The 27,828-nt window shown below is 34.6% G+C and overlaps 1 protein-coding gene and 1 long non-coding RNA gene across 5 annotated transcripts; one reads left to right on the forward strand and one right to left on the reverse strand.

The window, feature by feature from the left end:
- Window positions 1–27,755, reverse strand: LOC123518643 (exocyst complex component 6B-like). Of its 4 annotated transcripts, none has more exons than XM_045279563.1 (15): window positions 26,534–27,755; window positions 15,558–15,723; window positions 13,798–13,982; window positions 13,024–13,191; window positions 12,520–12,641; window positions 10,172–10,371; window positions 9,179–9,319; window positions 7,786–7,884; window positions 7,018–7,107; window positions 6,517–6,740; window positions 4,859–5,050; window positions 3,973–4,213; window positions 3,412–3,553; window positions 811–997; window positions 1–335 (listed from the first exon to the last, which is right to left on the reverse strand). In XM_045279563.1, the coding sequence occupies exons 1-15, from the start codon at window positions 26,674–26,676 to the stop codon at window positions 218–220; spliced, it is 2,418 nt and encodes an 805-aa protein (XP_045135498.1). In that variant the 5' UTR covers window positions 26,677–27,755; the 3' UTR covers window positions 1–217. The 4 variants fall into 4 exon arrangements, with proteins under 4 accessions (XP_045135498.1, XP_045135499.1, XP_045135502.1 ...); XM_045279564.1 differs by lacking the exon at window positions 26,534–27,755 and adding an exon at window positions 19,978–20,194; XM_045279567.1 differs by lacking the exon at window positions 26,534–27,755 and adding an exon at window positions 19,673–19,826.
- On the forward strand, window positions 20,322–26,793 carry LOC123518644. Its single transcript, XR_006678852.1, has 2 exons — window positions 20,322–20,779; window positions 26,702–26,793. It is a non-coding gene; the product is annotated as an uncharacterized LOC123518644 (long non-coding RNA).
- Window positions 27,756–27,828: the final 73 nt, after the last annotated feature.

The raw sequence follows: 27,828 nt of genomic DNA on the forward strand, positions 1-27,828 counted from the left end.
TAGAAATGCATACATATATTTACTCATTTATATATTATTTGTCAAAGGAAACCGATACACAATTTGGAAAAATAAATATGACCGATGCAATACATGAAAGTAATCCAAGTAATTCTCCTCTTCCCAGGATGCTGCTACTTTGAAATTCAAGAAAATGACCAAGAAAGCAAAATTATTCAATAAAAATGTTTATGCAAGGATGCATATTGGAGTTCACTCAAGAGGCATGTTGTTGGGTCAGTTGTTTCAGCTGCTTCAGAACAGTCTCCAAGAGTTTCTTTTTATCACTTCTCTTAAGGATGGAGAACATTCCTCGCTTCTCACCTTCTCTCAACCTGGAGAAAAGAAATTCTGTAAGTACAGTTAAATTTTGTATCACATAATTAGTGTAACATACTTTACATCAAATTTTTTTTTAACAAGATAGCTGTAAGTTGCACACTCAAATTCTGGAAATATAGAATCAAAATATCAGAGATGTACATAATATTTTACCTAACCTTACTAAATTGTGTGGGATATGAAGGTTATGTTCATAGGGGGGCGTTATTGCAACAAATTATTGCAACAATATTGAGATGTTAGTTATCCAATAGTTCATTTTCCTTGCATTATTAATTTACCAATATCATCAATACTTTTAGTTTCTAGCTAGTGATACTCAGTAATTCTTTCACCAAGTGTGCATAAAGTAAAAAATTTTGTGCATTGTATGAGTGATGGAAACAAAGCCGGAAATGCATTAACCAAGGTGCGGACTAAAAGAGGACTAATCTATAAAAGAATACTATGTATTAAGTTATTACTCACTTTTCTACGACAATTATGGCATTATGAGGACTGACTCGGAGGTATTTTGAATTTTCAGATCCATAATCATGAAGATATGTTGACCAGTCTTCAGTCATGAAGAGGTCTAACAACTGCCGGAGATCAGCAAAGCACATAAGGAGTGCACCCTCTTCAAATCCTTCAACTGGTTCAGTGGCAGCAAATTCTGTAAGATATTAAAACATGTTGAGACAATAATTAGTAATAATCATATTGGAAATAAAAATGTGAGAATTTCAATACATTACATACAGAAGGCAAAAATTTTAAGCACTATTTGCAAGTTTTTAAGTCACAAGAAGGTATTTTATCAAATGTAAACACTCATCGATGGATATCTTCACTACCGTATATTGTAGCCTAAGTCAAGTTTTTAAGGTAATTTTTATATGGTCAAAACTCATGGTTGACTTAGAGCAGTGGTTCTTAACCTTTTTCAGTTCCCGCACCCCTTGATATCTCAGAAAGATTTCTCGTACCCCCTCCAATATGAATACTATACAAACATGAAAAAAATGTGATAGTGTTTACAGCACTAACTTAAAAAAAATAGACAATTACAGTAAGAGAAAAATTAAGAAAATATATGTTTTGCTTTCTCATGGTAAATATACGGTACCATTGCACAGGCTACCATGTCTCGTACCCCTTGGGGGTACAGGTACCCCAGGTTAAGAACCACTGACTTAGAGGGTAGATATAAAATATATAAAATAGCAACCTTTAAATATATTTGCACCAGTACCATTTGGATACCAGAATACTACTACTGTACTTTGCCTAAGGGCTGTTCTTACACACATGGTATAAACCAGAAACTGCTACTCATGAGGATTGCACATACTGACACACTGTAGTAAGTAGGAAGAACATACCTGCCTACAAATTACCATAGTTTATTACTATAGAATATTTTATTGATACAAAACCTAAAAGGATAATAATTTTGTAATGAAACAATCATGGTTGACTGCCCATTGCTGCCACCTAGTGATGAGAATTCCATTTGAGCAGCTGTTTAGGTGTGAAATTTTAAATTCATTTTACGTTTTGAATTTTTTATATTACTTTAGGTATTAAGTTTTTAGCTTTTGTATCAATGAAATATTTTATAGTAATAAACTATGGTATGTGTTTTTCATACTTACGACAGAGTGTCTGTCCCCTGCACTACATGGCAGAGGAAGAGGCATCTCTGGCTTTGAGCCAAGAGTCCTATCTGGCTTCCCTGAGTCCCTTGCCTGTGAAATATTCACATCATCCTTGAACATATTCTTTTTGGGAATATGTGCAGTCCCCATGAGTAGTAGTTACATTAATTTCTTTTGTTCTAACATTTGAAGCAGAACTGTAGGTGGTTGGACACTTGCCCATTGGAGTTTTAAAAGTAAATATTCGTCTGATATAGAGGTCAAACAGGTGGGTATAGAAAAAATAGTAAAAACTAACCACTTGTTTATATTGAAATGCTTAATTTGGTGGTGTTTCCAATTTGTTTGAATTTTATTAATTTTATTGTAGATAAAACTTGATTTAAAAAAGCCACTACTTAAGTGACTCAGGCTGACATGGGCCAGGCTTAGTAATAATTTAGGGTATATTGTATATACTATATACTGCTAGTGTTGACATCTCTCTGCTCTCCTTTCTTTCAGTGCCTTACCAAACACATCATTATATATCCCCACAACCCATATTCTTCAATTTTTGGTGGGTTAATACGTGTCAGTGTGTGGATGGCAATGCTACCTGCTAGAGGTATCAGGTAGATATTGCTGCCTAGCAAGACTGACACGTTGGTCGTGTCCAGATACTAGCAGACTTATTTACATTCTGATGTCACAGAAGAGGCTTTGAACATGTGGTGTCCAGATACAGATAAGAATGAAGGTAAGAAAAATCTAGTAATTTTTTTTCATGTTACAGAAATTATTTACAATAACACAATGTCAAGATGCTTTGCTGGTATGGCAAATGAGATAGACCTGCACCACCAAAGGGCAAGCAACTCTAGTCATACATACTGACAGAGTACAAGACTGGGGCCAATGTCTCCATCTTACACTCAGGACTGAACTGGAGAGAGGAGGACTGTACAAACTGCATACTTAACTACACGGAAAAATATTACCAATCTCAAGGAAGTGTTCAGCACCCCACTGTTGGTCTTCATAGTGATGGACCATTCCATTGCAAGACTTTCCATAAGCTGAGCTGCAGGAAACTGCATATATACTGCATGGTCTTAAGTTGTACTGTATCTCTCTGAGCAAGACCTATAGTCAAAATGTAATAGAAATAAGGTATTCCTGGGTCAACCCAAGATTCGTCTACCACCTTCACTACTAAACTATCCATACGAGTCTCTACGAATAACTGTAAAAAGAATGACCTTCCCCGTGGTGTCAAAACTTTTCACGTATACTGTATAGCAGTGGTCCCTCACATTGAGGGTGAGGTATTTGTCTCTTCAAGCCAAGACCTAGTAGGGACCTGTGGAGGGGAGCTGCAGCAGCCCAGTGAGTGCCCCAATCCTCAGGAAGATTGATGCTGCAGTGAACACTGATCAGATATACTTACGTTCACATTGAATGACATCAAGGTTAACTTGTTCCAGAGCTGCAAGAGACATCTGCTTGACATCTTCACTGAGTAACATTGTCATAAGGGATTTGGCAACATACTGGCAGGCAGACATACAGGCAGTCTGGGCCACCCTCACCTACAATGTAACCAAATATTATTCATCTTTCTGCAATGTAACCAAATATTATTCATCTTTATCTTAAGTAATCCTAAATATAATTTCAAAGTACTTCAGATCTTTATTCACCACTTATATGTTAAATCCCAAGTATTTAACCTATTCCAAACATTTCAGTCCAATTTTGAGGAGTTTTGTGTGATCTTTACCTCTAAACCAAGTAGTCAAAATTTGTATTTATAAGCATTGAATTTTGTTTTTATGAAAACAAAACCCTGTTCTCTATATTTGTAAGTGTAATATAAACATCTGCATTATACAGTATTGGAATGTAATATTGAGACAATCAATTTTGATATAATTAATTATTATGATAGATACAAGATATTTTATCTAGTCATATACATCTAAAGCTAAAAAAGAAATTCAGGACTTACTGGCAAGTTGGTGAAGGCAGTAAATGTAGAGGTGAGGAAGGCTATAAGATCTAAAACATACGACGATGACATTCCCTTAGGCTCTGCCAACATCCAGTCGTACGAAGCTAGCTCCAAAAATTCATCAATCTTCAGCCTCAAAGCAATATAAATTTGTTCTTCAGCTTCACCTCTTATATCTTTGAACATGGCCTTCCCCTGCAATCTTCCTAGGCCAGGCTTACTGCTGTCCTCAATGCTTCTGATTGTGGTAAAAAGAAAACATTACTCAGGTATTCACCACAATAACATAATTATACTCTTACCAACTGAATAACTAAGTGAAGGTTATACTCTTACCAACTGAATAACTAAGTGAAGGTAACAAGACAATGTCTTGAGGAACACCATTGGTAACAAGACAATGTCTTGGGGAACACCATTGGTAACAGAGTTAAAAGAACACTGGTCATTTACTATTGTAGCTATTGTAGGAGCAAAACACCAATAGAGGAACAAGCTCTGTCAGGATCATAGCCATGAAATGGAGGAATTCAAAACTGGCATAAACCACAGACCCCCATCAGAGGCATCCACTATGAAACATACATGGTAGCTTCTTATTAAAGGCATTCAATAATTTCACATGGTGGACCCGTGATTAGAAAAAAAATATGAGAGAGGAAGAGATGAATCATGAAAAATGTACAGGATTACTAAAGATACTGAAAAGTAAGGATTATGTGAAGTTCCTGACTACTAATGCCTTTATTGGTAAGGCAATTTAAAGAAGAATACAAGTTTATTTCCCCTAATAATGCACAGGGCTGTATATAATAAGGACTCTAGGATCTAACTACATGATAAATAGTTTATGACTTCAGACTGCCACACAATGTCATCTCACCCAGTCAGCTTGGCTACATAATGTTCTAATAGGACATTAGCATGCTCCAAATGTAGAGTGTTGATAGTGATCTGGATGAGCTGAAGAAGCCGCAGTCCAGGTCGCTTGATCAATGTTGCTAGACATCCACTTAACGTTCGAGTCAGCAGGAGGTTGGTGGACTTTCGAACCATATCTTCCTTTTCTGTTTGACTGGAAAGGTGAGACTTCATTAAAAAAAAAAAAAAAAAAAAAAAAACTGACATTACTTAGTTGAGAGGAATATCCTGGAATTGCTACAAGGCACCAGTGACTTACTATAGAGATACGAAAAAAAGTCTAAAGCTACAAACTGACTTTTAAATAGGATTGACATCTAAAAGTAGTTCATTCATTAACATCTCTATGCAACTAAATTTCTCCCTTTCACATATTCTAACAAATTCCCTTCAATCTCTCTTCTGAATCGTCACAATGCAGTGCCATTTACAAACACCAGATAATTTTACTCTCTACCATCAGTATTCACAACTCAAACTTCTACCTAACAGTCTTGACTTGTAAAGAACACAATAAGCAACCAATGAGATATATCTGCATGAAACATCATTATCAGTACCTTTTACTAAAATACTTTTCACATCTGTCTTGCAGCAAAGATTTGGTCCCCACAATGTTTCCTATAAGCAAACTATTCCACACAAAACAGTCCCTCTAATCTTCTATCCTCTATTGTATCACACTTCAATTATTTATATATATATATATATATATATATATATATATATATATATATATATATATATATATATATATATATATATATATATATATATTTGATCCCACATTGTTTTCTATAAACCAAACCATTCCACACAAAACAGTCCCTCTAATCTTCAATCCTCTATTATATTGCACTTCAATTATACTTTTTTTTTTCTCCCTTCATACATACTACTATATACAGAAAAAAACATTCAACCACTCAAGCAATACATACAGTCAATGAAACACACAATCAAATTACCATACACTCAACAACAGCTACACCAATATGATATATAGATAAAATGTAAACTAATTCAGTATCATTAATGTACCACAATACTATACCTTTCAGAACAAATGAGAAGGCTACATGCAATCACTGCTCTCAACAACATTGGAACACAACAATACTATCAACATTATATACATGTATTTCACTTGTTTAAATGCCACCATACATACTATATGATAAATAAATGAATAAATTAGCAAACTTAGTGAAATGGCACTAGTTAATTTTGATCTCTTATAATAAGGATTTTCTGGCATATATTAATCCCATCTACTGGAGCCTTTTGAACCAGTAGAATTACAAACAAAAATAAGTTGGTAGAACTACTGAGCTTTAGCTTTGCATGGTAAGGACAGAATAGAATCCCTTGGTTATGTCCAATACTTCTGTTGGGTGATTAAGAATTGCAACATACTTAAATTTTAACACAGATTGAAATATACAAGCATCTTTACAAGATAGTGTTCATCTAATAGAAATAATACCCATTATTTAGAAAAAGGAAACCCTTTCACACATTTTTTGTACCTTGTATGCATGCTTTGAAGTTTTATGATCAAAATTCAATAATTCTAGTAAGAACAGGACAAGTTTATGCTATCCCTAAGATTTTCCTTACCTGAGATTTAAGTCCTCTGAAAACTCAAGGCAAGCAGAAATGTACACCTTGACCTCCTGGAACACTTTTGGAACCATCATGGAGAATGGGAAGCGCTTGGGAAACTGTGCCTGTTCGAGATTGCGGTCACGGTACGGGAATATTTCTGTAATGCGGCTGAACTCCTCCGGTGTCTCAACTTGCACTGGGTGGTAGTTATCCTTCTCAAATATATCCCTGAATACCTGAAACACAACAAACTATTAGTCTACTGAACTTTCACTGAAATCTTTTTAAATGGATTACCTAAAAATACAATTTAGTCATCTTCATAATACAGATGATATTCATATCCTCTCTCTCTCTCTCTCTCTCTCTCTCTCTCTCTCTCTCTCTCTCTCTCTCTCTCTCTCTCTCACACACACACACACACACACACACACACATTGAACTACATCAAATTATATATGCCACAAAGCTAGAAATTTCCATATTATAATCCAAAATAGAGTAAGCACTCACCTGGACCCACTTCTGCATCAGTACTTCATTATAGTGATCCTTCACCTCCAGCAGCAGTTCATGCAATGGATTCACAGTGTACCCATAGTTCTGCAGCCAGACATAGGTGGAGATTACAATCCTATAAATACTGGCTATTACTTTCTTCTATTTATCAAATTCAAAAGCATTTTCTTATTCTAAGGACTTAGGTAAAAAAAAAAAAAAAAAAAAAAAAAAAAAAAAAAGAGGGGGTGGGGGACCCATTGAGATATTGAATCCTGAATAGTTGAAAGTGGTCCTCCAGGAGTCTCTACGAATTATGAAGAAGGTATAAATACATGCAGCCTCACCAACTAACAGCCGCTACAATAACAGTGCATCACAGTGATGTAAATTCGTAAATTTTAGGCAAGTTTTGGAAAGTGGAGTTTGGGACTAGTTGTTGCTATGTATGGATAAAATTTACATCCAGCTGCTTTTAATCCTTTGGCCACCTGACTGGACAAAGGAAATAGTATGCCAAACTTAGTTCAGTTTAAGGAAGAGACTTTAACCCTTCAGACAGCCTGAACTATCTGCTAAACCCACTGTTATTCCCCAAAATTACAGAGTACAATCTAGAAGGGATTAATGTGTCTGTTTTTCTATCCATATTTTCTTTTTTAATCTTGCAGAATACAGGTACATCTTACATGCTGGCAAATATGATATCTAAAAATATGGGTTAATGCAACACCTTGAATTACTCTTTTCACTATCACAAGAACTTCATCAAGACACACTCACCTGAAGCGTATGTGCAAATAGCATGATGAGGTTCTTGATGTTTAACATAAGGTAGGTGTCAGTGCAGTATGATGAATGATTACGAATGTTGTTAACAACCTAAAAAGAAGAAAGCAAGATGAAAATTTATGTTTATCCTCCTATATGTTTACAACTGACCCAGTTCCTTGTATGCTTTAACAACCTTATTCTCTTTTCAACCATTTGTGATACACATTACATATTCCAGCATTCATACCTTCCTTATCACTGAAGAACATCCTCTTGCATCTATTATGTCTAATACATTTATTGACAAGCATTTAAGTCTCAATTTTGGGCATTTCCATTATTTCAATGTCATGGTTTTCTGAATGCTACAAATGAAATACAGTGGTACCTTGAGATACAAGTTTTTTGAGATATGAGCTACGATTTGGTCCAATTTTTGTTTAGAAATACTAGTGAAATTTTGAGATACCAATCGTGCTTGGGAATGTTGCCGCTAGTCGGCGGCTCAGCACATCTCCGCCTACCTCTTCGACCAATGCTCATCACCGAGGGGGGAACAATATAAACAACCCCCCCCTCTCTCTCTCTCTCCTACTTAAAACTTCATTTATTCCATGAATAATGATTAAAGAATTATCAATGAGCTATTCTGTGATTATTAGAGTAGCCAGTCCTCTGTGGGTGGCTATACTTGTATACTCCAGCTGATCAACAGATGCAAGTGAGGATATGGATGCAGTAGAGTAATGTCCTGTGGAATGCAACCCTCTGAGATAAATATACTATAAAAGTAGTTTATCTATTTTTAGTCTCTTTTGTTATGTTTTATTATGTTTCTATACAATAATTATTATTCATAAATACCTTTTTCTTACCTAAAAACACAAAAAAAAATTGGGGTTATTTTTGGGGAGGCTGGAATGAATTAATAGCATTTCAATGGTAATTTTTTTTTTTATACAAGCATTTTGAGATATGAGCTCTATCATGGAACAAATTAAACTCGTATCTTGAGGTACATCTGTATGCTGAGATTTGATTTAAAGAATTTCATAGTAAAATATCTATCTGTTGACAGACTTAGTTCAAAGACAGATTTTTTTTTTTTCCCACTGGTTTTCATCAAATTAATTTCACAATATCATGCAAAATAGTTTCTATCTTAATGTTTTTCTTTCCACCAGGTAAAGAAAGTGTACTATTGCCACTATTACCTCCCTTTATCCTGGCCCCAAGATAAATGGTAAGCCAGCAGTAACACAATTAATACAGTAAACAAATAAAAATATATAAAAATAATAAAATAAATAGGAAAATCAAAGCAATCTTGGAACAATCTTTTGCTCAAATCCCAGTTTCATCCAAACACAACAATTCAAAATGAAAATTTTTTACAGCTTACCTTGCCTGATGCCATTTCCCAGACTTCACCCAAATATGATCTGGTAACAAGACCATTGCCAATGTTGAGCACATGATCTTCTATTACAAAGAAGCCCAATACTCCATAGAGATACTGCCGATAGGCTTCTAAGTTTTCATGCTGGAGAAAGACAAAAAGTAATTAAAATATTATCCTTTCATCATGAACTTATCAACTAAACACTATTAATCAATAAGGCATCTGTTATCACTATGCATGTTTTCCTCAAATGTGATGACAGACAATGTCTGCAACACTAAACAACCATAGAAAGGTTTCTAAATTTTAATGTGTTCATCCTAACAACAACAGGATTCTCAATTTTTTTTATTTATTTATTTTTTTTTTTTATGTAGAGGGGAAACTGGTTTTTGTTTTTTTAACTGCATGTAAGTATATTTTTCACGTGTTTAGCTCAATGCAAACCAGTTTATGTAAGTTTTAATTAATGTTTTATCTTTCATCTATTCAGGAAGTTCAAGAATCCCTGAGCTAGGCCATCTAAGGGTATGTAGCCTTGACAAACATCAATGATGGACATTGGAACTGAAATTAGTCCAGTTAGGGTGAGAAGATAGCATTATCACCCAGCTAGAGTGAGAAGAGAGCTTTACCTCCCTCATCATACAATGGTTGTGTTCAAGGTACAAAACTTACAACCTTATGGCCATAAGCCAAGCACTCAACCACTGAGTCATCTGGTTATCTGTAATGTTTTATCTAAAAGAAAAATGTTAAAATCCAAGCTAAAGATCTTTTATTCTGAAATCCTAAAAATTCTAAAATCACAAAGTGTTGGATCCCAAGGTTTTCAGATATGTGACAGGGAACTTTCTTTGCTTATGAATGTAAAGTTAAATTACAAAAATTAATTTAATGGTAACGTATATGGAACCAAAACGCAATACAGAATGGATCTAACATATTACAGGAAAGTGGAAAAACCCTACTTATTTTTAAGAAAGCTCCTACCATATTTGTTGGTGGCTGAAGAGCTAATCTGGCTTGTTCTCTTCTTTGCTCCCGGTAGTATGTCTCAAATTGGTCTCTTGCACCAAGCACTGTATAGATGTGGAGACACCTGTACACAGATGTAAAATCAATCAGGTCTTGAGCACACAATTCTTCTTCCTCATCACTCTGGGCCTCAGCCTGAGCCTCATATGTTTCTCCTGGAATTAATATATTACTATTACTATTTACAAAATCCTTTATATCGACATGAAAAAAAAAAAAAAAAAAAAAAAATCAGAATGTCTGTTCTCACTTTATCAAAATATATCCACTGTCTGGCAATATGTGGTAGCAATCTCAATGCTCCACTCTCACATCAAGTACAGTGGTACTTCGAGATACGAGTTTAATTGGTTCCATGAAGGAGCTAGTATCTCAAAAAGCTTTTATCTCAAAAAAAAAAATTTTCCCATTGAAATGCCATTAATCTGTTCCAGCCTCCTCAAAAAGAGCATCCCAATTTTTTTTTTGTCTTTTTTACGTGATTTAAAGTAAATAGGTATTTATAAATAATAATTATTGTATAGAAACATAATAAAACATAACATAAGAGAATATAAAAAAATGAACTACTCTTATAAAGTATATTTTATCTTGGAGCGTGTATCAGCTGGAGTGTGCAAATATAGCCACCCATGGAAGACTGGCTGTTCTAGTAATCACAAAAGAGCTTGATGATCCTTTAATTATTATTCGTGGAATAAATGAAGTTTTAAGTAGAGAGAGAGAGAGAGAGAGAGAGAGAGAGAGAGAGAGAGAGAGAGAGAGAGAGAGAGAGAGACTGCTATCCCTGCAGGTTTGTTTACATTTTTCCCCCTCTCAGTGATAAGCATGGGTGGAGTAGGTAGCGGATCAAAGATTTCAGTTATGTACACATGCATACTTTATCAATGCATAAAAATATATAAAATAAAAGCAAAAGTTTATTTAGTGTTATTATCTTGGAGACAGACTAATGGTGGTGAGTGGCAGCAGAGGAGGAGGAGGAAGAGGGAGGGAGGGATGCAGGCACCATTCACATGTAAACATTTAATGTAAATTAAAACTACACTTACTTTAAACCAAAAAAAGGTAAGTAAATAGTGTGAAAATAATGAAAGAACAATCACAGTGCATGAGATCCACAGGAAACACGACGATACTAGCTGTACTGAGGCTGGACCGATGTGCCGAGCCACTGACCTGCAGCAACATCCCCAAGCATGACTTGTGTCTCAAAATTTTGCTTGTATCTCAAAACAAAAAATGGACATAATCGTATCTCATATCTCTAGGTACCACTGTACTTTTAATTAAAGCTAATCTATTTAACTCCATCAATCTTAATGACACAAAGAATAATTTGTACATTGTGGTCCAGAAACATTTGAGTGGAGTGGTTAGTGACATGGTTGTCCCTTGGGTTCCTTTCAAATGCAAGTTGTCACCTTTTTTATAAATGTACTATTATTTTTAGGCACTTTTCTTTTACTCTGTTCAATTGGTTTGTCAGTTCAAGCTGTGGATTATCAATTACCTATATTTTTTTAAAATTGCATTTGTATATGTATCTTAAAGTCCTATTCACTTCTTTCTGGTTTTTGAAAATTTTTGTATGTTCTAAATAATTTTCTAATGAACAAAAACTCAAGAAATAAATAGAAGGTAATCCAATTTTATTTTCATTCACCTTACTGTACTCAAACAAATTTTCAAACGTTTTACTTCAGAAATTTTTACATCATGATAGATTTAATAAATATTGTACTTATGTGAAAAACTCATGCTGGATAGTATATATATTAAACCATAATTTCTTTAACATTGTCCAAGTTTAAAACAAGGAAATGGCTTCATAAGTCAAGAAAAAATACTCAGGGCAAACAAACAAGGATTAATGCAAAAATGTTACTAGAAGTAAAAATAAAATAAAAATAAAAACATAAATAAATGAAAAAAAAAAATAATAGTAATTATTATTAATTAATAAAAAAAATCCTATTTTAGTAAGTCAATTTTGTATACATTTTTTTATTCAGATTTTTTTTCCATTTGGGCATACAATTCTCAAGAGTTCAAGGCAAGACTGCCACACCAGACAGGAAGCTTTGATAACATCATGAAATAGTTTTTACAACAATTCCATAAAACAAAATTAAAGTTTAGATAGTAGGTATTTTATGCGAATCATTTTCTATATTATAATTTCTTAATTTTTTTTTTTTTTTTTTATAAACTAGAATCTCTTTCAAATCTAAGAGGAAAGAACAATTGATTTTTTCTTCCACTTAAATCTATGATGTTGATGAAATTGCAGCTTGACTAACCTGTAAATGGGTTTGGAGGTAATGTTCCATGTCTTTCATTCCTGGTCACAGCCACCTTTGGGTCCATATTGTACTGAAGGGCAGCACGTTTCATGGCCACCTGCCCAATTCGTGTTGATACCCTGAAGCATGGAGAAAACTTAAAGGATGATCCATTTCTCGTGTCTTTTAGGATGATTCAAGTGCCTTCTTATAAGCTAAAATCAGTACTTCATGTTTTCCTTCACTTTATTTTGTTTTCTAATACTGAAGTTTTTTCCACTAAATCCTATGTTTAGGGCATATCATAAATCCACATAATTAACTAACTAAATAAATAAAATAAACAAATAAAGAATAAAAGGGAGGGGGTGGGAATGGACATTTTTTTTTAAGATGACCAAATTTGAATCATGAGGTGCCACTATTCAGGATAACTTTCTGATCACACTTTTCAAATACTTGATGGTATAACAAGTGTAAACCCTTTAGTTACCATTAAAACAATTTCCTGTTACAACTCACCATCTAATAGCTTCAAGGAAATCCTTTATATCAGACATGGATGCTTGCTTGATGTCTTCTCGTACTCTTGGAATGTTATCACGCATTTGTTGAGCAAAGCGATAACTGGCAACACGAGGCAAGTATGTGTGTTCTAACTGTTCCAAAGTTTTCAATGCAGGGTAATATCTGAAAATCATTGTTAATATGAGTTCCTCCAAGAACATATAACATTTCTGACACAAGAAAATTGTAACTCAAACTGAATGTGAAACCAATATAATCCTTTTATTACTTTATTAATAAATCCAACTAGTGACAGTATTTTAACCTAGTATGCATACTGGGCCATGGAGTTAAATATCTCTTAGAACAAGAAAGGGAATCATTCTGTCTGTTGCTTTGTATGACTAAGAGAGATCAGGGTCCTGATAAAAGGGTATGAAAACATATGAGCATCTAAGCAGAAAAGTGACATCCTCTACATGTTAACGAAGGGATTTGCCCTGCAGGAAGGCTATGTAGGCTGCTTTCCCCCACATGCTGCCTCTCTCTGGTAAACTCCAGTATTGCACATTACACTCTTGGGTAAAACTCGGGGCTTGAGCCCAAGTAGCCATCCCCTAGATCTGCCCATGGTCTGAACACTCAAGCTGGATGGAAGCACTGATACTTTTTTGGTAGGAAATAACAAAATAAGGATCAAGAGAAAAGTTAAAGGAGAAGAACAAGTTAAATCTAAAATAAAAATTACCAAGCAGTAGAGTAAATAGTGATATGTGGATGACTACCAACCTCTTGTCTTTCATTTGACTCTGAAGTTTAGAGTAGGTGGTGAGAACTGGAAGACACAGGGTGAGTGCATCCACTGCTGCAGAAATGTTAGACTGAACTTTTCTAGTCTTTATCATCTCCTCACTTTTGGCAAGTAGTTGCTTAGCTGATTCCTGTGCCTCCTCATCTATTCTCACAACTTCTGTCTAATGAGTAAAGAAATGGATAAATAAATAAAATAATAATGCATTTACAGTACAAGAATAATCTGGTAGAAATTGTGTATGAATTATTGGAACACATAGTTTTCTCTATTAACTTCATTGCTCAAATTAATGCCTTACAAGTTGGGCACATCTTAAGATACATGTACACTGGCTGACAATATTTCATCTGTCTGCTTGTATCATAGCTTTCTCTTTAAGCACTAACATAACAGGTAGAGTATACAGCAGTCATGAGTATGAGGTTAATCTGCAAAACCTTTAAAAACTATTCAGCAAGTCAATCCTACATTTAGTGGACACTGATTTAACAGAGTTTGGGTTTAATGGGTACTTTTAGTTATTCACTAAAGTCCTAGATACATCAATTTTAGTCACTGATACTGACTTCACAGTCTTAACTGATACATTTTTGATACATAGTGAATTTCATCTGACAATTTTAGGAGCAATCATTTGTAGAATGTCCTCCACACAAAGTAAATAAAAGCAATTCAAATAAATGTATATAGTCTGACCGGGCTTAATTTACGGCTGTGGTAGGGCGAGGGTAGCTCTACAGTGCTGCCACGTTTCCAAAAAATGCGATGTGAAATGGAAGTTATTGGTGTACAAGGCATCGCAAACACCATCAATTCAGATGTATAAAATTTCGACTTCTGTATATAAATGGATGAATCAACAGTAACAATCATATGCATAAAAAACTATATAGTACCCTACAAACATGGCATACATATTCAACAGTGTTGCTGATATCAACTGTAGTAACTTATAATGGTACTTAGTGTATGTTTAGGGTGTGTAATAATATCAGCATTACAGATATAAGATAATGAGCATGGAAAAAATAAATAATCTTTTATAAAAAAATAAAAAAAAGTAGAAGTCTTGTGAGTGGCGGCAATACTGATGAACCCAGCCTGGCCAGGCCGAATAGCCTCACCTTGTAGTACGAGAAGTTGCTATAATTATAAGATAAAATGCTCACATTTACTGGCTTTTACAGTAATTTCAAGGGTGAGGCATAATTGCATTCATAATTCGTAAGCCAAGCTAATGTGTAGTTTCTATTTTTACAAAATAGTAGGTATATGCCAATACCTAAGTGAAAAAAAAAAAAAAAAGCATTATTCACTTGTGAGCGGCAACTCTTCCACACCCAGCTGGTGGCCTTGACACATTGTGGTGGCGACGTGACTGACCTCGTGCCACTCACTTATATATATATATATATATATATATATATATATATATATATATATATATATATATATATATATATATATATATATATATATACACACAATTATAAATGACTTATTAAAGAATCAAAGGTAAGCAGAGAGAGAGAGAGAGAGAGAGAGAGAGAGAGAGAGAGAGAGAGAGAGAGAGAGAGAGAGAGAGAGAGAGAGAGAGAGAGAGAGAGTAACGGAACAACAGTAGTGAAAACGTGGCAACACTGTACAGAGACGCTCGCCCCCCCCCATGGCCATAAATTAAGGCTGGTCAGACTATAGTAATCAATTTTGTGTGTATTGTAAGTGTTCTGCTTACCTTGAGCTTGTGGGCCTGTGAGCGTACTTGCAGCAGCTCCCTGATGGAATCAATAAAGCCTTGGTAGTGGTGGTTGCACATGCGTTCGATGTCTCGATCATGATTCCGGATCCTAGTGTCCAGCCTTTCCATGAACTTTCCATGCTCGTCGCCATCATAAATTGTCCTGGAAAATATTCAGGTGAGTAATTTGATATAGATAAAATACATTACTTAAAAATCTAAATATTGAAATTATGACACAAATTACATGTAACATTAAATTTTCCAACAGAGCAGGAAAGGATATCTTACTCAGGAAAGTAGGGGGGAAACTTCTACATGTGGTGAACGTGTAGGGATAATTAAATGACAGAAGTTTTGCACAAGAGAGAGAGAGAGAGAGAGAGAGAGAGAGAGAGAGAGAGAGAGAGAGAGAGAGAGAGAGAGAGAGAGAGAGAGAGAGAGAGAGAGAGAACACTGGCAAAATACTACCAAGAAGATATAGATGATACAATAAAAGAGCATACATGGAGAAATGTCTAAATGGAACAAGAGACCAGCAAGATGCAATGATTCTGGGATAGAAGTGTATATAAAAGGACTTTCTGCCAGCCACCTATGTGACACATCTTTGAAATTGATACTGCAGAGAATAAAATGTGTATTGCAATATATCTATGCATATCATTCAACAAACCTTTATGTGATATACATGCAAGAGAAATATCCAACAGACATCTAAAACAAGAACACTTTAACAGATACCTATGTAGATTCACTAGTACTTTTATACATACATAATCTCTTGATAGAGTGATGATGTGGTAAAGATCCTTTCAAAGTGGTCTAATTCCGCGTTTATCTCACCACCATCCATTATCACGTTAGTATAAAATATAAAATATTACATATAACTTTAAAAAATTGTACCAAACATATTAGGAAATGTTAAAAGTTATTGCATTTATGTACTTCAATGGTTAAGAAATATTTTTCTTGTGCACCCCTGTACTTATGTAAAAATCACTGACTATTCACAAGCAAAAAGGCTGATAAAAAAGCAAACTGTAGTGTGATATAATATAGATCAAAAGTGACAAAAAGCACAACTGGTTTCTTTCCACCAGAGCTCTCTCTAGGGCACAGGTGTAACTCCCTCAAAATGCACTATTCTCTCCTCTACTAAGCTTTGCTTGGTGTAACATGACCACCACTGACACCTAGCACCAGTAAAGGGGAGGCAACCAGATCAGGGTGCCACAAGTGGTTATATTCACAAGTTTTTGGAATGTGGTGGCAATAATAAAATAATAAAAATAATAAAATAATAAAAAAAAAAAAAATTAGCATGAAGTCCCAATAATTTTCAACACATCTATCAGAAAAAAAAAAAAAATAATAAATAAATAAATAAAATCTTCATCTTCACATGTAAATGGCAACTCTGAGTACAAATGGTTCTGAGTGCAAACTATGATAAAGCAGTGATGCTGGTCAAGTGTGTATGAGGGTCCGTGTCTCCTCACTATACACATGAAGACAAATATCCTTCATCCTCCATCATGTTTTAATTAGACATCAATTACAACCTTTCATAACCAAGGTGAGTCTCATATTTGAAGGTAATGTATACAGAAGTAAACAAAGAAAGAAAAAAAAAAAAAAAATTACTTAACTACTCTTAAAAAAATGTAGCTCAGCCCATCTTCATCTTCCTTCCAGCATATCTGGTGCTACAAAGATTTGCAGTTCCTTAAAGATTCTTACTAGTAAAAATCCAGGATGTTATACTTTCATCAACACACTAGGTCAGATTTGTCCTTGATAATATCTTCCAATGATAGGATAAGTTTACAAGTACTATATACATAGAATATTTAAGAAATAATCAAAATAACTATATATAAAAAAAACAAACTGCAACAGAGAGGCATACATTATTTCATTTTACTTATCCATCCATTTATATATCAACAAAAGAGCCTGGGGCCTTCAAACACTTTTCTGTTACACTTTTCTGTTATGTCCTTTTCAAATTTTCTCTCCTCCTCCCTTTTTATTTCAACATACTCACTCCCTGCTTCTTTACACTGCACTCTATTATCTTCATTTTGATGCTTCTTCAGTTTCTTTGCCTATATCCTTGCCCTTCTGCACATCTAGCATTACATCAGTTTTGTTTGTTCTTACTTAGTATAAAGGGACATACTTATGCATGGTCTCATTGTACTTTTCCAGAAATGCTTCTTGTTTTTCTTGTACTGTTCCATCCTTCATAAGTCCCTTCCAATCAATACTCTCAAAGCATTTCCTTAAATCTGCAAAATTTGTCTTAGCATAATCTAAGGTGGTGAGCGTGGGATCGGTCAGACGTCCATGCGTACATTCGAATCCCACCACATACTACCTTGAAACTTTGTCATTCGTCGAGTGGTTTAAAGTTATCTACATATCACCATGCTACCCAGGTTCTCAGTGGTGTACTGTCATACCTCGCCGAACACGAATTCGCTGAACACGAATCCATCCTTCATAAGTCCCTTCCAATCAATACTCTCAAAGCATTTCCTTAAATCTGCAAAATTTGTCTTAGCATAATCTAAGGTGGAGCGTGGGATCGGTCAGACGTCCATGAGTACATTCAAATCCCACCACATACTACCTTGAAACTTTGTCATTCGTCGAGTGGTTTAAAGTTATCTACATATCACCATGCTACCCAGGTTCTCAGTGGTGTACTGTCATACCTCGCCGAACACGAATCTCGCATATACATGAATCGGTAAAATATACCATATTTCGCCGAGCACAACTTTGACTTGTGATTGCACAATTTGGTCTCCATTTGAATCTCCTGCTGGTCCTGGTGGATGCTCTCGACCTCCCCTCCCAAGCTTCTTGGACTTGCCCCGGGGCTGGCGGTAGCATGCTGCCTCGCGCCACTCGCTCTCTCCTTGTGCTGTTGTTGTGTGCAGATGTGGCTCCCTTGCGCTCTCTTGATTTCATCTTTGTCATGGCCAGTCAGAGGCCCATCACTTCGTATTTCAAGCCCTCTCCAACCAGCAAATAAACTAAATAAGGTACTACAGTCGTACTGTAGTTAAATAAAATGTGTGTTTGGTACTTCATTTATTGTTTTATTTCAGTCTTTTTGGTAAAAAAAAAAGTGTATTTTTGGAAGGATCTGGGAACCTAAGCCCTATTTTCCCATAGGGCCTATTATTCGCCCAACACGAATCTCGCTGTGCACGACGAGCTCAGGAACCTAACTGTTGTGTTGGGCGAGGTATGCCAGTAATTGCCTTACATCAAATGTCAATTTTTTATATATATATATATTTTGTTACCCTTGGCTGGCCCTCTCTCCTACATAAATAAAATAATTAAATAAATAAATAAATAAAATAAAAAATAAAATAAAATAAATAAATAAACAAATAAATAAAACTGCCTGCGTTGCTAATGGATGGAAGCTGAACAGCGCTTCTCATACTCTTCAAGTAGACCTATGGGCACTATAGGTCATAATGTAAAAAGAATAATAAATAAATAAAAAAAAATAATAAATAAAAAAAAATAAATAATCACGTTAAAAGCTCAACATCCTGCAGTTCCATTTCATGATTACTTTTCCCAAGGACTTATATATCCAATGGCTGGACAGTGTTCCAGTTTCTTTGTGAATACCAAGTCCAGCACAGATGGTTCCTCCTTATACACTATAGCCTTCAACCTCGTCTGCCTATAATAAATAAATAAATAAATAAATAAATAAATAAATAAATAAATATATATATATATATATATATATATATATATATATATATATATATATATATATATATATATATGCTCATCACACCATTTCATGCATTTCCTTTTTATTCAAACACAAATTTAGTGTGACTGGCATGCTTATCCACCTCTCATCTAGTAACTCTTATACAGGTATATTTTGCTGATATTTCAATGGCAATACTGTTATTTGCATTATTCAAACTATCAGATGATATGTACTGATCATTGTGCTGAAAGTTTTTGATCAATCAAATGTACTTCCTTGGCATAAAAATTAACCAAGATCCAAGAAATGTCTATGAAATATTATTAATTATAACTTTTTTTTCTCTCACCATGACACCAAATCTGTCGCTTCAAGGTCTTCCTCTCCTGGATATATCATTACAAAATAGTAAATTATGCCACTGCGTGTTTCTTATTTACACCCTGGTGGAGAGTATTGATAGTTATTAACACCTTGGCTCTGGTGGAGCTACTCCGGATGCAAGTCTGATAAGCCTTCTACCTCCGTCCACTGTCGCTAGAGAACATTTTGTAAACGACAACTGTACAACCAGGACTCAGGATGTCATCCCGCTAACGTAAAAAAAACTGCACTAAGGAGCCCATATAAATGCCCAACTGAAAAAAGTTTTACCTTATCACTAATGCTACGCGACTTGTGTCCGGCCCTTCTAATTCGTTGAGTAAATGTGTGACGGTGTGTGGATCCTCTTCAAACCCACTGGAACTGTTCGGTCCAGTATGTGACCACATGGATGTAATTGTCGGGAGGGGCTGTTTACCCCTCGGCCTCTCCCCTCGACGTGACTCACTGTCCTGTCAGCTGATTCCTTCAGGCCAGGTCCCCCCCAACCCCCCCACCACTTGATACCTTCTAACGTGCTTTGATATTTATTACATTGTTATCACTTCATAAAAATGTACAAACTTCAGAGTTGCATTCCGTGCATTACGAATTGTTACAAAAATTTTGTTTAGGTTTTCTTCGCGGGGAAAAGCAGACGACGGGAACCGCACAATAATGTTGAATTTCATTTTCGGCTTATTCCACGATTCTATATTCCTTTACTGTTTAGATATTATAGTCTGTATTTTTCTTTTAATTTCAATGAGACCAATGTTAAAATATAGCCGATTATTTACCAATTAAGTGGTAGAGTCCCAATGTTAATTTAAACAAACGCAGCGGGTCGATGCTCGATGGTAGGATTGACTGTCGCTGGACTCGCTAACGTTGAGTGGCAAGAGGGGAAGGGAAGCCCCGGTAACCACACTTGGACGTTTGCCTGGCAGTGTTATATACTCTCTACATGTGTGTGAAGGGCTATTGTCCCAAAAATGCAACTGATTGACATGTTAATGGAACGTGGATTTTCTATGGTAAATTTTCTGAATCTCGCCCGTCACACACGACAGACTAAACTCGATTACTGCAGGTAAGTAACAATTAGACGTTGCTTACCGTCGAATTTCCTACCCTTTAAAAGCTGTTATTTAAAAATAATCTAATCCTTAAAAAAATGGTTAGAACATTGTATAAAATAGTTAATGGCATTGAAAAGACAGACAAGGAAGACCTGGTGCGGTGACAGAAGCTGGAAGGACAAGAGGACATGTAAAGAAGATTAGGAAGAGGCAGTGTGTGAAGGATATTGGAAAATACAGTTTTCCACATAAAACGGTGGAAAAGTGGAATGCATTGAGTGATGAAGTTGTTAGAGCAAATAATGTGCATTGCTTTAAAGAAAAATGAGATAAGTGGAGATATGAAGGCTGGACACTGAGCCCCGCTCGAACCTTGTACAATACAACTAGGTAAACACACACACACACACACACACACACACACACACACACACACACACACACACACACATGATAAAAAAAAAATATACATACAGTTGATAAATTGGTTCATACTGCTCATTTCAAACACCTTCATATACATTTATTTAAAATTTTTGTCTTTTGCACACATTATTAAACACATTTACACTAAAAAGGCTCTTACACTTCCCATTATTAAAATTTTGAAATCTGTAAACAGTACAGTATTATATCAAAGAACCATTAACACGTTTCTGGTCTAATTTTGTCAGTAGCTACTTTCACTGTACAGTAGGTATCTCTTTATGTCATAACTGAATCAACCACTACATTCTCCAAGACGATACAATGAAATATGATTCCATTGTTAATATAAGAGGTGGATGACCATAGGGATCAAAGCTGGATTAGATTGGCCAGAAAGACAAGCCCTCTTAACTAGACCAATCAATCCAGTTTTCACTAATGTTTCTCTGTTCTATCACATTAAGAACACCATACACCCAGGGCTTACATTCAATTGTATGCTAAAGTTTTGTTCTGTATTAACTTTGCTATATTTGCATAATTTAAAAGGCATTCAGCCAACTTGGCAGCCTCCCATCAAGATATATGTACATACACTAAAAATATTGCACATTGCCATCCGTAAATCCAGCAATGAAGCAGAAATTTATTTCTTTGATCTTCTTTAATTGCTATTGTTAGTAAAGATCTGCTTCTAAAGTCTCTCAATACTTTGCAAATGCAAATCTTACTCTGATCTGTACCCTTTCAACTATACAGATCTTTTTCTTAAAACTATATAATTCATTGCAGGAAAAGAGCTTCCAAATAATAAGGGTGAAATTAAGCCTGATGCTTAAGTATCGTGCTGGAGGGTCTGCACCATGAAACGAGGCTTATACCTCTCTTAGTTTTCACATTTCTTTTACCATGAATTTCCCTTCTAGAATAAGGAACCTTCCATGCTATCACATGAGCCATAATAGCCTCCCTCTCAACTCCTTTAGTACCATGATGCATTTTCCTATTTATCTGGGTACTATTTGGTGATTTATACAGCTTCAGAAATTCATGTAGGGATTAGAATAGTGAAGACTGTTGCTATAAATCTTTTGACCTTCATAGACCCTTTCTAATGTCAATAAAATCCTCTAATCATACCCAAAACTCAAGATAGAAATGCATTCCAGTACTGAAGGGGTTGAATTATTTTATACCTTTCTATCTCTCAGTTTATTCATCCCACATTAATTCACCATTCCTTCAACCTTCCTCGCAGTAATTAATCAATGAAAGACCTGAGTCATATTACTCAAAAATGTCTGAATAACACAATGATTATTTCTATTCCCTTGTGTCTTGATGACATAGGGTGGGAGTGAGGAAGGGAGGAAGGTATATGAAATAAGTTACTGTGTCCTGGTAGTCACAACAGATAAGTCTTATTATATAGTTTTCATCATTTAAATAAATATCTATCATCACTAAGGTATATAAACCACAAAAAAATATTTTTGCTCACATATGTTCATTTTGATTAATCAATTTATACTCCAACGTTTACCATATCAGGTTTTGAAAATAATGTTGTAGTTGTAGTGACTGACTGACTCCAATGAAATTAAACAATTTAAATTTTCCTTGTAGGGAAGTGAAGAAATGCAAATATTTATTGAAGAAAATTGAGTGAAGATGAGAAGGTACCATAACACACTGGTGGTGTCTCTGTCCAACAGGCTTATCAACAAATGGTAGAAATATAACAACTTTCATAAATGAATGAGAACAGTAGAGTAAAGCCTGGACAATTCTAACTTCAATTTGAATAAAGTTGTTGAAAATTTAAACTGGCCTAAAATAGAATTAATTATTCTAAGTTTTTACTGCTGTATATTGATTAAAATTAGAAAGGGTTTACAATAATAACTTTTAGCATTATCTTAATTACCTTCATGGTGAGGTATTTTATGGTGGCCAGAGTTTATGCAGTCACCTCAGTTCAGTTCAAACTACCATTCTGCATACAAACACAACAGTCCTCTTCATCTATGCTCCTAATCCAGAAATATACATTAGTACTGCTAGCCACACATCATCTCTAATACCATCCTACATATATCAATGGAGTTTACACTAAACTAATCTAATCCATCAAATTTATCCTCAGGATGTCTATATGACTTTGTCAAAAATTATCAAAATGTTTCTACAAGATTGTTTTTGTTTACTCTTGTACTCAATGACATCCACTATAATTGTAAAGAAGATATTTTCACCATTCAGTTATCTCATGTTCAGAATCCTTGATTGGTTTATAACTCAGCTATAACATCCTTCAACACTACTCTAAAGACTCCTCTGATTGTCAACTCATAGACATATGTACTGTTGATTAGAGATGTACCGATACCACCTAATTGGGCCAATTCCGATACTACTACTTATAGTGATTACTGCACTGGACACCAGGATGAGTTGGTGGACGGTGAGCGTTATCAGATGGGAGGCTTTGTTTTGGGGGATGCTGTAAGTCCTTCTGAGAACGTTTGTGAAATAGGAGCAATTCTACGAGTAGAAGCTTTTTTGAAGCCATTTGCAAAAGTAAATTACTCAGTAATTGGAATGAATATCTTCTCAGTCTTCTGATTCTTGTCAGTTGTTTTAAATTCTTACTTCTTACTCCTTTAGTGACCATTTGGTCTTGTGCATTTTCATTATTAATTTTATTGACAATATTTTGGCGATCAAAAATATTTTTTAAATTATTAAAATTGTAAAACAGACACAAAATATTAGCAAAAGAAACTTATTTTGTTCTTTATGTTTCTCTTTAATTAAATCTGACATCCTTTGATATTAATTCATTAGACATTAGTTGGCCAATTCAGAAAAAATGAGCTTTCACCTAATCTTTTCAATTAAATAGAAAAAGTTTAGTTTATTCTAAATTTCTAGTGAATTGCTATGATCTTAAATAATTAATATGCAACAAATCATACACAATGCACATGATTACAAAACAGAATCGTTATTTTCTTAGTTATGGAATTTTCACATCCTTAGGTTAGCAGAAGTAACTAAAAAATTAAACTTGCATTAAAATTAATATACATATATAATTCGAGCTTCCACCTATTCCAGTATGATATCTTGGAAAAGGCTAGCACTAGCACTGTTAATTATTAATTATAAATCAAATAAGAATATGCTGTTATTTACAATAATGCAAAATGCCTAAATATATATATATATATATATATATATATATATATATATATATATATATATATATATATATATATATATATATATATATATATACCAAATCATTTTGTTGGATTCTCAATATCTGAAGTTTGACATTCTTAGATTATAGTTCAAAAACATAAGCTTTTCACCTGTGTGAACTTTGTGTGGGTGGAGGAGCAGCGTCTGACTGAGAGACAGTGAGAATGCGTGGTGACTCATGACCGACCGTGTGACAGGATGCCGGAGTTCAGCCTATACGCGTTTCATAGGCGTCCAATTTAGAGGTTGTGGCTTATTACCACAGAAAACAGTATTCTATGACATACGGTAATCACCACGGAAACTTAATACGCCGTATTATATTAATTTGGTATCATCAATATCTTATATCGAGTATATCACTAAGTAGTAAATTCCTTTTAGGTATCGGAAGTATCGGCATAAAATAAGCCGATACCGATACCAATACCGATACCCAAAAAATGGGCTGATACGGCCGATTCCGATACCGATACCGATGCATCGGTACATCTCTGCTGTTGATGACAGTCTCATCCTTTTTTTCCAAGATCTCATACTGTCTTGGCTGTCCCTTTAAAGGTTGGGTTTGTAAGATTTTTTCCTGATTAATTTCTTTTTTTTTCTCTCTCTCTCTTTCTCTTTTTCTCTTAAAATCTTTAGGTCATCAGAATGAGTCCCACTCAGTTCAATGATGATCGTGATTTTCATTAATTCATGCTACATTTCTTAACCAGATTCATCTAATGATAAATTTTAGAAAATTAACTCTATATACACTTTTGTAAAGTTAAGTTTAAAGGATTATTTTGACTGAAACTTTCATGCAACTATCTTTGTAGATGGAATTTACACAGAAGCTGGAGGAACAAAAGAATACAGAAATAAAGTTCAGATTGAATTATTGTAAAAAGAGAAATTAAACATTTGCTCACATGTAACAAGATAAAAATTACCATTAAGAGAAGTTCATAGGAAAGACTAGCCACTGTATGAGATTGAAACATGGAAATGAAATATGGAACAGAAAAGAGAGCAATATTGATTGTAATGGATATAAGGCATCTGAAAAGTATTGTGGAATATCATACGATGATCAAATAAGGAAGAAACGTGTTATAAAGGACTGGTATTGAAAATAAGTTTGTGTTCCAAACAGAAGAGTAGCTTGAGGTGACTGGACTTGATGCAAGATTAAGGAAAAGCCATACAGAACTGATGGAAAGTGTGAAAAAAGCATAAAGTGCAAGAGAAAAGAATAGATATGTGTGATGGAAATGACAGAGATGATCTAGAGAACACTTCTTGATGCATGGTGAGATACATGGTCCTCATTGATAGATTAAGTTGATGAAATAAGATGCAAGTAATGACATTGATTGTCAAATACAATGAGTAACTAACCCCTCCCTGCAAAGTTTGGGCAAGATGAGAGGGGGTATTGTAGATGTTAATTTAAGCACACAGAGTAAGGTCATTCACTTCAAATCTAAGATAGAAAGTAAATATCTAAAACCAATGTACAGTATTTTAAAAGACAACTTTCGCTATAAATAAAAATCTATGGGGCATTAGCTAGCATGTATTTCATATTTTATTTATTTATTGTTTTACTTTGCAATATTTTTTTTAATATTTCTAATTTCATGCCATCTTATATCCACAAAAAATCATACCTACGTTTTTCTATTAACCACTTTTTTTTTTTTTTTTTTTTTTAATAATCCACACATTAATGAAAAAAAAAATCACAATACTAGTAGATCTAAAAATAGGCTGGCTGATGATTGACTACTACATAAAAAATAATAATAATAGTAAAACAAATGGAAATAGCCCTACTAATTACTTCTTAGCCTTAACAGCAAAACACTACTGGGTTAGTTACGCCACATCCATACACTTTACAACACCATTTATGCGTGGATGTATGTGGACATTGACTTTGCATGACATGAACATCTACTGGCAAGCAAACTGTCCTAATAGCGCGGTGTTTATCTCATTCAAAGTGTGTATTAATTTACTCTCCCCTACCTGTTGCTTCTGGGACAGGTGAGCGAAGGTGTGAGTCACCACTAGCAACTCACCTAAGCGTTGGGCCCCAATATTCATCAATTGCTTCGATTTCACGGAGTAGTAATTCATGTCTTACAGCTACAGGGTCTTCCTCCACATCCTCCTGACTCTTGGAAGACAATTCGGAGGGCTCTTCTCTTGCTGTCACCTCCATAACAAACTTACTTTTCTCATTCCAGGTGGTATCACTGTTGCCAACACAGGTGATCCTCCATCGGGGGCACTTTCCATTATAAACTACAAGTATTTCAAATAAAGATTAAATCAATAATATTTTGTTTAAAATTTCATAGGGGTCAAATGATCACTTTTATTAACACACTGCAATCTTAATATAATTCAATAAGGATCATGGCACCTAACTACCTAAGTAGATACCGCACCTATCTCCAGAATGCCGGAATTCCCAAAAATATATTATTATTTTTCTATTGTCTGTTTTACTGTCAAAATAAGTATATAGAGAACTCAAATACTGGGACCCGGGAGCACTGTCACTGTCAGCAGGTAAGTTTGTGATCGGATTAAAGTGAATTAAATTAAGTTTTTAATTATGGCAAGCTTTATGTTATTTGATTTTGCATGATTGGAATTTATATTTGAGAAAATGTCACTATAATAAAGTATTACTCTCATATTGTTAATAATATGCGGCAGGGAGTAAAATGGCACGATAATTAAGCAAATTGTTGAGTATAGATACTCGAGGGAGTAATGGCCTTTCGACATTAATTCTACTTAGAGATCTACGTACATGTAAAAGCTGTTTAATGATATTATTATTGTCTTTGTACTTGTTGTTTCTCTTACCATTCTTGTTGGTCTTCACAATATTTATCAATGTTAAAAATATGTAGCAGACCACTACAAAACCCCATTTCAAACTTTCTTCGTTTATATTGTTTATATTGTTCTCACTTCTCGATACTTTCCAAGAAGTCTGTCTGTTCGTATTCTTAGGCACTTCTCTCCGTAGCTAACTAAATAAAATGAATGTAACTTTTCATTATAACTATTTAAGTGTTCACAAGGCATGGTGGATCGTCTGTTGCCGCTAGTACGTGCATGAAAATTGTTCAGTTAGTGAAAATTAATGTTTGTTACAATCAGGAATTTAATGGCAAATATTCTCATTTTACGTCTCTGTACAACTTGTAGAAATAAATATAATGTTCATACGTCGATCCTTTGTATATGTACGTACCTACGTATATGTATGTATATGTTTATGTTCCCCCGAAACACCATATATACTTCCATTATCTCATTGTGGATGTACTACTTTTATATGCAACAGTAAATCTAT

This window comes from Portunus trituberculatus, chromosome 44, assembly GCF_017591435.1.
Source record: "Portunus trituberculatus isolate SZX2019 chromosome 44, ASM1759143v1, whole genome shotgun sequence".
In the NCBI taxonomy this organism is placed as follows: domain Eukaryota; kingdom Metazoa; phylum Arthropoda; class Malacostraca; order Decapoda; family Portunidae; genus Portunus; species Portunus trituberculatus.